Genomic DNA, 12871 nt, shown 5'->3' with positions numbered 1-12871 from the left:
GGAAAGATGACTGCAGCAATGTACAGAGACATCCTGGATGAAAACCTGCTCCAGAGCGCTCTTGACCTCAGACTGGGGCGACAGTTTATCTTTCAGCAGGACAACGACCCTAAGCACACAGCCAAGATATCAAAGGAGTGGCTTCAGGACAACTCTGTGATTGTCCTTGAGTGGCCCAGCCAGAGCCCAGACTTGAATCCGATTGAACATCTCTGGAGAGATCTTAAAATGGCTGTGCACCGATGTTTCCCGTCCAACCTGATGGAGCTTGAGAGGTGCTGCAAAGAAGAATAGGTGAAACTGGCCAAGGATAGGTGTGCCAAGCTTGTGGCATCATATTCAACAAGACTAGAGGCTGTAATTGCTGCCAAAGGTGCATCGACAAAGTATTGAGCAAAGGCTGTGAATTCTTATGTACATGTGATTTCTCAGTTTTTTTATTTTTAATAAATTTGCAAAAACCTCAAGTAAACTTTTTTTTACATTGTCATTATGGGGTGTTGTGTGTAGAATTCTGAGGAAAAAATGAATTTAATCCATTTTGGAATAAGGCTGTAACATAACAAAATGTGGAAAAAGTGATGCGCTGTGAATACTTTCCGGATGCACGGTATATATATATATATATATATATATATATATATATATATATATATATATATATATATATATATATATATATAAGCTGTATGTGGTCTTTGGGACAAAATACATCCCGAAGACTCTGGTTTTCCTATATTAGTGAACTTGCAGAGGCATCAGTTAAGTGAGCCAGGACAGGTTGTATCTTGTCTGAGATGGACGTGTAGTCAAATGCAGCTGTGGTACAAATAGAGTGGGACAGACTGGAAGCTGTCTCAGGCAAATGTATCGTAGCTCGTTGTGTGAAAGTACAACATGCATGTACCACAAAGCTGAGTTTGTCTGTTTAGGTTGAATGAGAAGTGAGGTAGGTGCATGCAAGCACTGAAAAATGTTAAAGTGCATGGATGCACCATCTCACAAAGTGCAAGTCACATTTGCATTAGCTTCTACATCTTCTGTAGAATTCACACCAACTCCCATGGCTGTGGTTCAGCATTAGCAGAACAGACTGCTCCATATGCACACACACACAGAGACCTTTAATTTATATATGTCTAACAAACACCGATGATATGATGGTGAGACATGTTCAGATGTACCCCAGTTAACATTTAAAGGCATTAACATGTGAATACATCAGGTTGAGCTTGCTGTGCTCACAAAAAGGAACATGTCATTTAGAAGTGTATTCCATCCAAAGTTGCCTGGTTTAAGACAACAGTATCTAGAATTACTCATCTGTAGAATATTCACAATGGAATGAATCATTTTTGTTTCCAAGTTTAACAATAAGGTTCAACAGGACTCCTTTCCTAGTTGGAGAAATGGATGATTTCATACTGAATTTCAAAGTCTGAATTGCACATTTCAGCTTTAATTGTAATGTACATGCTTTTTTAGTATTTGTTATTCACATAAATCTCCAGACACTTTTCTGTTTTTTCTGCTTTGTCTGATAATATCAGATGTAACCCATCCAGCATTAAATAGCATCTGAAATAAGAGGTTTGTGACATTTCTCTGCAATACCCAAAAATGCTACAATATCTGTACTCACCGAAACTCATCATGAGATGTAATAGTGCTTTCATCTTAAAAAGCCATCAAGGTTGGCCAGTTTTGAATCATTTCCACCTAATGTTTATCCTTGCTTTGGATCTTCGCACTTGCCATCCCTGGATATGCTGTTTTTCTGATACGTTGTGAACTCCTTTAGTGGTAGTGATCACAGTACTACCAGCGGAGTACAACATCTCTCAAGTTCACAGCTTATCTGCAAGGGAACTGAGATGAGCTGAAGCTCCTGGGAGCAATGATAGCAGCATATCCTCAGTTTAAAAATCATATATATATACATAAATATATATATATATATACATACATAAATATACATACATATATATATATATATATATATATATATATATATATATATATATATATATAATATAGAGACAGACAGACATTGAATTATATGTCTGTCCACTGTTCACGAACTACTTAAAGGATTTACATCTGGTTTTTTTCTATAATGTGCTTGAACATTCCGGTTGATTTTGCGACATCTCTCATCACACTAAGTATTATAGTTCAGTTGTGGCACTGATTTATTTGCGCAAATCCGAAAGACAGGCTGCGGGCCGAGAGAAGGGGAAGGCGGTACCTCAGAAGTAGGGAGACAAGCGGAACCAGCCTTCATTCCAGTCACTCTAACTCTCGCTTCCGCTTAGCTAGCGATACCTGTTTGTTCAGCAGACATTATCATGTAGAGATTGTTAAAGAGTAACATTTGATATTTTTGAGAGAGTGATCACAGCTACGTTTGTTTTTGAGGTTACCTGCTCATTAGCAGAGATATCACAGCCATGTGCTCATCTCTTACGTGGGGGACACTCTCTCCTCAGAGCTGAACACAGTCAGATACAGTGGCAACATTTGATGCTGGGGCATACCTGCCTTTCGCTTGGCCAGAGATATCTTCCCAAGAGACCACAGCTACATTCTTGACCCTGATAGCAAAACCAAAAATATTGTATATCTATACTAATAAAAGGCAAAGCCCTCACTGACTGACTGACTCACTCACTGACTCATCACTAATTCTCCAACTTCCTGTGTAGGTAGAAGGCTGAAATTTGCAAGGCTCATTCCTTACAGCTTACTTACAAAAGTTAGGCAAGTTTCATTTCGAAATTCTACGCGTAATGGTCATAACTGGAAGCTATTTTTCTCCATTTACTGTAATGGAGTTGAGCTTGATGGCCGTGGGGGGCGGAGTTTCGTGACATCATCACGCCTCCCACGTAATCACGTGAACTGACTATCACGCAGTACGTAGAAAACCAGGAAGAGCTCAAAAAACACTGAAGAAAACATGCATTATATAATTGAGAAGGCAGCGAAACAATAAGAAGGGAGTGACTGACATATACAACCATATTCATGAGTGCTGCTACTTCGGAAACAAAGCACGTGTAAACCTACAGTTTAAATTAAGTTCATAGACAGGCTGCCGCTGGCGTTTGTAATTTAGTGCCTGCCCATATAAGGCCGTCCGTCAGCGGCAATCCAATAGCAAACTCCCACTAAATATTCACGGGTGAAGGACTGTGTTTATGGAGAGGAAGATGAGATGGTCAGGGTGGTGTTTGACACAAACTCAGCGAAACTGCGAGAAAAAGTTTTAAGTGCCAGGACTAAGGTAACATTAAATACAGCCACGGACATAGCACGAGATGGCACCAGCACAGCTGGGAACCTTCGATGCATGTACACCGAGCGGCTCATGTGAACTGACGCAGTGCACAGATAAAAGGCAACAGTTCCAAAGAGCTGAACAAAACCGAATTACACAATTGAAAAGGCAGCAAAAATATGAAGCGCCTGATAAGCATATTCATAAATCCAGCTACTGGGAAACAAAGCACACGGTGGAAAAAGTCAATGTCCCGCTAAAGGAAGACAGTGTAAAAAAAAAAACCCGTGCATGCAGTGTGTCAGGTCTCAGATAAAGAAGAAGACGAGCTGTTTATTGATGCAGTAAGAAACGAATCGATGAAGAAACCTGTCATCTTTACAACGATTGACAAACACGGAATGTAACTTGAACACAACACATCCTACAAATACGAGCCTGATTGAAAGAAATAATGATAATCAAATCCTTGATGACAGCAACACTCAGTAACACTCACAAAACAAATACTGTATATTGACAGTCATGTTACGCTATTTTTAAAATGTTCCCTTTTCTTTTCTAGCTTTTTAACACACTACTTCTCCGCTGATACGCGGGTATATATATATGTATATATATATTCCGATCTACATACTCGAATAATGGATACTTTATTCGCCATCAATGATTGTTTTGGTAAAGCCATACTCAGTGTATTCATTAGATGAACGGTAAAAAGTAAGAGCGAGGGAGGATGCAGGCTGTAGTGCTGCGTCAACTCTATCTGAATTGCGATCACATTTCAAAAATATATCTTTTCAAGTTCTATTTAGTCCATATTTGTCAAACTCAAGGGCCACGGGCCACATCCGCCCGGCGTAATTATATCCGGCCCGCGAGATCATTTTATATACTGTATTATTGTTATTAATGGCCCGGGTATATGAAGCGCTGGTAACACAATAAACTACAGATCCCATAATGCAGCGCTTCAGCTGCCTTGCCAACACTTACCGTTAATCAAGTCTAGCTTATGATGCTGCAAGTTATTGCGGCTAGCTCACACATGCTGGAGAGAAAAGTTCATTCTGAAAATAGAGCCTTTAAAACCGATGGGAGGCTGAGTATATGTTTACTGAACCCGTGTGTCTCATTTGTGGAGCTAATGTGGCTGTAATTACAGAATTTAATCTAAGACGGCACTATGAGACAAAACATCAGGGTAACCTGAATGCAATGCAGAAGATACAGAAAGCAGAATAATTAAATAAGAATCTGACACTTCAGTGGACGTTTTTACCCGTGCACAATCACAAAGTGATTTCAAGTGAAGCTGCTTTTATGGGAGACACAAATGCACCTTGCCCCACTTTCCCTGTTGCCAAGTAATGTTAAACCAAGTCGTCACTACGGTGTTCCCAAATCGCACTTTGCTGATAAACTGAGCGCACTGAGTTTGCACGGCGCTTTGGTGACTTTGAAGAACAAAAAAAGTCTGTCTACATGCGGCTCGAACCTTGTGCATGTTTGGTAGCACATATCTGTGTGAGAAGCTCTTCTCAGTGATAAAGACTAACAAAACAGCACACAGGAGTTGCCTCACTGATGAGCACCTGCAATCCATCCTGAGAATCTCCACAACACAGAACCTCACACCAAACATAAACGAATTTGTTGCCAAAAAAAGATGCCAGGCATCCAGCTCTAAAATGACATATGAGCAAAGACAACTGAATGATTTGATTTGTTATTGCTGAAAGGAACACATTTTATTTATATTTCCAGGTTTTGTTATGCAGCATGTTCATATTTGAATTTGTATAATTTTGACAGGATATATTTTTATGGAGAGCAAAATCTTTTGGGATATTTAAAATCTAAGATTATTTTTATATAAAATTACATAAGAGTAAAGAAATTTGAATGTTTGTTCTTTTAATGTTTACTTTATTTCTAACTTGTATAATTTAGACATTATATATTTTTATGGAGAGCAAAATATTATAAGTTGTTTAAGGTTTGAGTTGATTTATTCAGGAATAATATTTCTGTCTGTTTTTACCATTCCTACCAAAGATATTTCTGTCGACTAAATAAAAATTCCTTCTATTTAAAATTTAAATAGAACTTGAACAAATACGATAGTTCATAATATCCACACAGACTTGTACGTAAGAGCGGGAGTTATCCATTTTAACAAGCAGCGTATTGCACTGATACGAAATAGCTGTGTGTGTATATATGTAGATATGTATGTATATGTATATATATGTTTATATATGTGTGTGTATGTATGTATGTGTATATATGTAGATGTATATATGTATGTATATATGTGTATATGTATAGATATGTATATATATATGTTTATGTGTGTGTGTGTAAATATATATATATATATATATGACAACAACACTCATCACTCACAACAGTGACAAAACAATTACATTGACAATCATGTTACGTTATTTTCAAAATGTTTCCTTTTCTTTTCATTGCTTTTTTAACACACTACTTCTCCAAGCTGGTATTTTGCTAGTATATATATATATATATACTAAAAAAAGGCAAAGCTGTAACTCACTCATCACTAATTCTCCAACTTCCCGTGTAGGTAGAAGGCTGAAATTTGGCAGGCTCATTCCTTACAGCTTACTTACAAAAGCTGGGCAGGTTTCATTTTGAAATTGGTAATGGTCATAACTGGAAGCTATTTTTCTCCATATACTGTAATAGAGTTGAGCGCGATGGCCGTAGGGGGGCGGAGTTTCGTGTGACATCATCACGACTCCCACGTAATCACGTGAACTGACTGTCAACGCAGTACGTAGAAAACAAGGAAGAGCTCCAAAAAGCGCTGAAGAAAACATGCATTATATAATTGAGAAGGCAGCGAAACAATAAGAAGCGAGCGAGTGACATATACAACCATATTCATGAGTGCTGCTACTTCGGAAACAAAGCAAGATGTAAACCTAAAGTTTAAATTAAGTTCATAGACAGGCTGCCGCTGCCGTTTGTCATGCCCACGGCTAATGCGGGATACAAGTTTAATGAGAGGACACAATATATAAACGAGAGTTTTGATCACTTTGTAACTAAGTTAAAATTGCAGGTGAAGAGCTGTGCCTATGCAAATTCCAAGAGACTGTGTTTGTGGGGGGATTGACAGTTAAGGCGGGTGGGGGAGTCACGTCATCATCTCCCCTCCCATTCACCTCATTTTGCTCTGAGCTGAGCTCCGCAGCTAACGCAGTCTTGTGGAACCAACTTTGTTAGGCTGCCACCAAATACTCACAGAAAAATCCACAAGTTAATACATACGCTGTCCCTAGAGTTTCTCCACACTCTGAATCCTCCAGGCACTACTTACAAAAGGTTACATTGACAATTGTGTTACGTTATTTTTAAAATGTTTCCTTTTCTTAGCACAAGCACAGCTGAGAAGCTTTGATGCATGTGCTCCATAACGCGTTAAAAATATAACACATTTAATCACACTTTGCATTCCAAGCAAAGGGAAACTTCTGTCAATGTATGATTTCTTGGTACACCGATTACATTGATGCACACATCAGAGCTACAAAAATGTAACAGTCGGAAGAAAGCGCATTTTGGTACGACTGATTGGAGGAAAATTTCATTTCAAAAGGCTACCCGACGGAAGCCTTGATAAAAGCGTGGTTTTGTGCACACACACATATATATATATATATATATGTATGTATATATATATGTGTATGTATATATATATGTATATATATGTGTATGTATATATATATATATATATATATATGTATGTATATATATATATATATATATATGTATATATATATATATATGTATGTATATATATATGTATATATGTATGTATATATATATGTATGTATATATGTATATATATATGTATATATATGTGGATGTATATGTATATATACTGTATATATGTGTGTATATGTATATATATATATGTTTATGTGTGTGTGTGACAATGTCAATCATGTTACGTTATTATTAAAATGTTTCTTTTTCTTTTTAATTATTTCTTTAACACACTACTTCTCCGCTGCGAAGCGCGGGTATTTTGCTAGTATATATATATATATATATATATAGATATATATATGTGACTTTTAGTAACAAGCCAGAGGCCAAATCTTAACATTAATAATTAATTTCCATTTGAGTTTTGCACTATGACTGTGTGGCTAAAACAAACATGTAGGAAATGCACAATATACTGTAATTAAATTGGCATTCTTTAAAGAATTTAGATACTGTAGTAAGTGACTCACTGGATATAAATCCCTCCTCTCTGTCCTGAAGTAGTGAAATAATTTGGTCTGGGTTGGGATTCTGTTAAGCTTTTATGGGTGCTGTTTAACCTTCTCTTTGAGCTCATTCCTTGTTCTCTTGTCTTCTCCTTAAACATAGAGCAGGTTATTCTTAATAGACATTTTTTTCTGTATGTGCAGGTGGTGTGTGATGATAATGGCTCCAAGGGTTATGCCTTTGTTCATTTTGAGACGCAAGAGGCCGCAGACAGGGCAATAGACAAAATGAATGGCATGCTGCTAAATGATCGTAAAGTGTAAGTGTTTCATTGGATGGAAGAACTATCATTAAAACAGAGTAATTTACCAGTTCATGATTTCATTGCTTCTGATGCAGCATAAAGTTTACAAGAACATACCAGTAGATAGTTGACGACAATTTAAAGCTGTAAAGTAAATTATAGTTTGTTTCATGAGGTATTCATTTTCCCCCCCTTGTAAATAAATCAGCATATTTGGGGAAGTCTAAAGAGGATCTGCAAACAAAATGTACAGCACAAGAACACTTTTAGATGAGTTCTCATTGCAATGTAAATTATTTAATTGATTTTATGACTTATAATAATATTCTATCAAAACCTAACCTAGCTTTCTGACGCTCCTTGCAATGCAGTTTTGAAGGGTGATTTTTTTTTTATAATTCAGCAACTACTTTACAATTTTGCTGTTTTTTTTAATTTTCTGAGGAGTTGCCTGAGATCATGGTCAGACAAATCCAACCACTGTTTGCAGTGTATGCTTCCTGTGTTTCTTTCACCGCTGTGACTATCTAAACAGTCTCCATTACTCTTAAAATATCATATTAATACTGTATCCTAAAGTTGTCATTGGATGCTGCTAATGATAGTATGTACTCCCACACCTAAATGAAATTATGTTGTATTCAGATTAACTTATTAATTATAAAGCACAATCTTCTTGTTTGAACTATACTGCCAAAACGGGGCAATTTACACATCACATTTTACATATTAAGAGCATTTTGCTCTTTGGCCTGTTATGATTTTGCTTATTTTCTGCTGATTCAAGGTTTGTTGGAAGGTTCAAATCTCGAAAGGAACGGGAAACAGAGCTAGGAGCAAAAGCCAAGGAGTTCACCAATGTTTACATCAAGAATTTTGGGGAAGATATGGATGATGAGAGGCTGAAAGAACTTTTCAACAAATATGGTAACAATCAAGGCTGTAATAGATTTAGTGTCATTGAGTCCCATGTTTAATGGAGATCTGAAAGTACCTTGCAGTTGCAGTTCAAGATATCAGCATTCTTTCAAAATCATAATTCCCAGTTTCTATCAATTTTTGTGTTAACTTTGTATAGGAAAAGATTTGAGTGATATAATACTGATTTTTCTGCATCTAATGCTGCAGCATCAAAACTTGTTCTCACTATCATAATTGTTAGCATAAGTCTGTCTGTAAGAGTAGGCTACATAATAATTGATGCTTCATTTAAGAAATATTAATGAGTGAATATGATTATATGACAGTTGTGTTAAAAAAAATCAATAGTTAGTAAGTAAGAAATACAGCTTATTGTGCAATGAATAATACCACATATATGAAAAATGAATTCTGTCAATATCTTTTTAATTTGAATTAACTTTGCCTTCAATTACAAAGTGAATTAATTCAAAACAACATTTAGATTACTAGGAATATCAAGGTGAGCTTAAACATGGTCACAAAAACAAACCTAAAAATGTCTTTGAAATCAGTTACTAGTGAATATAGATTAGTGAATAGATATATTGTACTGACACTTTTGTGATATCTATACTGTGATTTTTTTTCTTTCTTTTAAAAGTGCTAAGTTTTAACTTTCCTAGTGTTTTGGAAGGACTGCTCCACGAGACTAGGTTCGAGTTTTGATACTTTTACTGTCTGTATGGAGCCTGTAACACTTTCAGGGTATTCTTATTTTCCTTTCACATCCCAATGACATGCATTTTTGGACATAAAGGGCATAAAATATTTAAAAATAGGTATACATGGGAGATATTTAACCATTAATTGTTATGTTTATTAAACTTCTCAAATCTGAGAGCATGTTCTTAGAACTGAAAATGTGTAAGTTTGAAGTTGAGGACTATATAGTATGGCTATTGGAAAGGCAGAAATCACAGCACATCAGAGTGCGTCTTCCTTATCTGCAGTTTGCCAAACTACCTTGTGCAGTCATACTTTTGTAGTATATGAAAGACTTGGGAAAGATTACTGAAGCAGCAACTTTAACTAGATTTGAAAGTTTTTTAAGTCATATAGTATAATTTATAATATCAAATGAATGTTATGCTTATTTAAACTTTAAATTATATGTACAGTATTACAAAGGTGCTTATCTATGTCAAGATGTTTTCTATATTATATATGGTTCAATGAAAATGCAGTATTTTCTCTGTCTGATTTTTACTTCTGCATTATTTATATATTTTTACAGATATCTAACCAGAACATAATATTAATGGGGCACCACTAAGTGTGCAATGATCACAAAATGTTCATACTTGTTTAATGTATTTATTCAAGAAAGTTATATTAAATGTCATGTTAAAAGAATTTCCCCTTTGGACAAAAAAGGTTAGTGAACCATTACCAGTCATAATAACAAAAAGACATTCTTTTATCTTTTAGTATTCCTCCATGAACAGTAGCTTCATTTTAGGAACATGTGTCAATTTAACAGGCATGAATGTGATTTTCTTCAGTTTCTGCCACAACTGCTTAAAGAGTTTACCTATTGATTTTGATTTGGACACCTATAATACTGTATATAGTAAGACAAATAATAGCAATAGATTGTTTAAAAATAAAATGCATAGTGAAATATGTGGCAAAGGGTACAAAGATGTACATCATTTGCAGTTATCACAAATTCATCCTCATGGAACCCTGAAGCTAAGGCAGCTTGTTAAAATAAATTGTCAGATAAATGTTTGGAAAATACTGAAGTGAAGAACAGATTTCCACCTGATTTCATCTTTTTTACAACATATTTTGAGCACTGAAATTGTATCCATTATAGCCTTTACCAGCAAGGCTCTTCTTTTTTTTCTTGGCAAAGTGTTGTTGATATTTTAAAGATTTTTTTCATTACTACTACTTTATTATTTATCTAGATCAGTGTGTAGCAGTGCTACCGGAGAGTAAAAACTTAATCTCCCAGCAGCCCCAACAGTGGCTGTGATTGGACGCCTGCCAGGGGTGCAGGGGCTGCTGGGGACAAGAAGGGCAGTGCAGGTTTTAAGAGGAGGCCGGTTATACTGAGAGAGGAGGCTGTGTTGTGTCTGGAGTTACCCCTCTGCTTTGTCTTCCTGCTCTTTGCCTTTGGGTTATTGCCCTTGTCCTGGATTATCTCCTGTTCGTGTGTATGGACTGTTTGGTGTCTGCCTGCTGCGTGAGGACTGAATTGTATAGTTCGTCGACATTTGGAGAAGGTGTGCTCCAGATTCAATCACTCTTCATCATCAGGATATACCATGTTTATTGTGTATTTGCTTGAAAAGGAACTAGGGTGGGATTGTTTTAGTTTGTGTAGTTAGATTTCATTTATCATTGTTTGATACATCCATCAATTTCTTTTTTATTGTTTTTTGCTTCTGATCCACTTCCTGGGGATGGCTGGGTGGTTCCACAAATTTGTCCAAGGTTTGCCGACATCGCTGCCCCATTGTTCCAACAGTTGAGGAAGGATCTCCCTGGGAGTGGTCACCAGCATGCCAGGACTCCTTTGAGAGACTCATGAAGGCATGGACATCAACACCAGTCCTGGCACAGCCTGATCCAACCTTAACCTTTCATGGCAACACTGATGCAAGTGACCTTGGGCTCAGCACCGTCCTCTCTTAAATAAGTCAAGGAGAGGATGGTGCCCTGTGCCTCCCTGTCACTGAAGGGCACTAAGTACAAATATTCCACCACTGAAAAGGAATGCTTTGCTGTTGTGTGGGGTGTTGAAAACTGGCGCAATTTCCTGGAGGGGACAATATTTGAAATCTACACCGACCACTGGGCTCTGACCTGGGCATTCAATTGCTTGAAGACCACATCTAGGTTAGCCAGGCGGGTGTTGCGCATCCAACAGTTTACGTTCAAGGTGTGCTATTGTAATGGCTGTGCTAACGTTGTACCCAATGCACACTTGTGGTATGTGTGTTGTCACTCTCTAGTCCTTGATCTGATCCTACCCTGAACATGCAGCACATTGTTCAATCACAAGCTGCTAGTCCTGTATGTGGGAAGAGCCCTGACCGCATACATCATAACGAACTTCAAGGGGCCCTGTATCGCTGTGTTCCGCCCAAAGATTGGGATTAACATTATCAGTTGGTAGTGCCTGAGGCCTACATGCCCCAGTTCTTACAATACTACCACAACAGCCCGATCAGTGGTCACCTTGGACTCACCAAAACACTATTTAAGATCCTGGAGGTGGCATGGTTGCCGATGATATGCAAAGACGTCTGGTCCCATGTCCAGACTTGTACCACCTGTCAGCAATATAAAATCCTACCTGGACTACTCTCGGAATAATTTCAGCCAGTTACCATCACCGCTCCAGGGGAGTGCCTAAGCATGGACTTAATAGGACCATTTTCTATCAGTAAATACTGGAAGACCTATCTGATGGTGATTGTGGACTGTTTCACTAAGCGGGTGGAGCTGTTCCCAATGGCTAATGCCACAACCAAGAAAATATGCTCCACCCTGAAAGATGAAATATTCACCTAATAGGTGTTGCGAAAAAGGATTGTCACAAATAGGGGTCCAGAGTTTACCGGCTCGGTGGCTACAGAATTTTTGAAGCAGTGGGGGTGGTACGCTGTCATCTTCAGGTGGGTCTATCAAATTTCACCTAGCGGAAGATTGGGACCCTGAAGACGATGATCATGCCCTTCATTGGAGACCACCATCAGGAGTGGACTAGGTGGCTGGCTGAGCTCAGTTAGCGTTGAATTTGGCAATGCACAAAGTTACAGGTGAAACCCCTGCACTTGTTAGCTTTGGCCAGGCAGCTTATCAATCCTCTTTCAAGGTTACTAGGCCATGACCCTCCAAAACCAGATTCATCCATTCATAATCATCTCCAGACATTACAGCAAATTACACAACGGGTGAAGAAGAGGATGGTCCGGACAATCTCAATTGTACAACCAGAGAAATAAGCCTGTACAATTCTCGGTTGGGGAGGAAGTCTGGATCAGGACTCATCCCCTCTCCAAAGCCTCTGACAAATTCACGGCCAAACTGGCTCCAAAATGGCTTGGCCCAGCTAA

The 12871-nt window shown here is 37.7% G+C and overlaps 1 protein-coding gene across 1 annotated transcript in view; it reads left to right on the top strand.

The window, feature by feature from the left end:
• The window catches only part of pabpc4 (poly(A) binding protein, cytoplasmic 4 (inducible form)), a 156022-nt gene that overhangs the window by 83048 nt on the left and 60103 nt on the right, over nt 1-12871 (top strand). The window contains exons 3-4 of the mRNA XM_039739399.1: nt 7738-7853; nt 8626-8765. Of these exons, the coding sequence (XP_039595333.1) occupies nt 7738-7853; nt 8626-8765 (256 nt within the window). The remainder of the gene's footprint in view (nt 1-7737; nt 7854-8625; nt 8766-12871) is intronic.

Source organism: Polypterus senegalus, chromosome 17 (genome assembly GCF_016835505.1).
Source record: "Polypterus senegalus isolate Bchr_013 chromosome 17, ASM1683550v1, whole genome shotgun sequence".
Classification (NCBI taxonomy): Eukaryota; Metazoa; Chordata; class Cladistia; order Polypteriformes; family Polypteridae; genus Polypterus; species Polypterus senegalus.
Note: the sequence above shows the minus strand (reverse complement) of the source record. Positions and strands in the feature narration are given on the sequence as shown.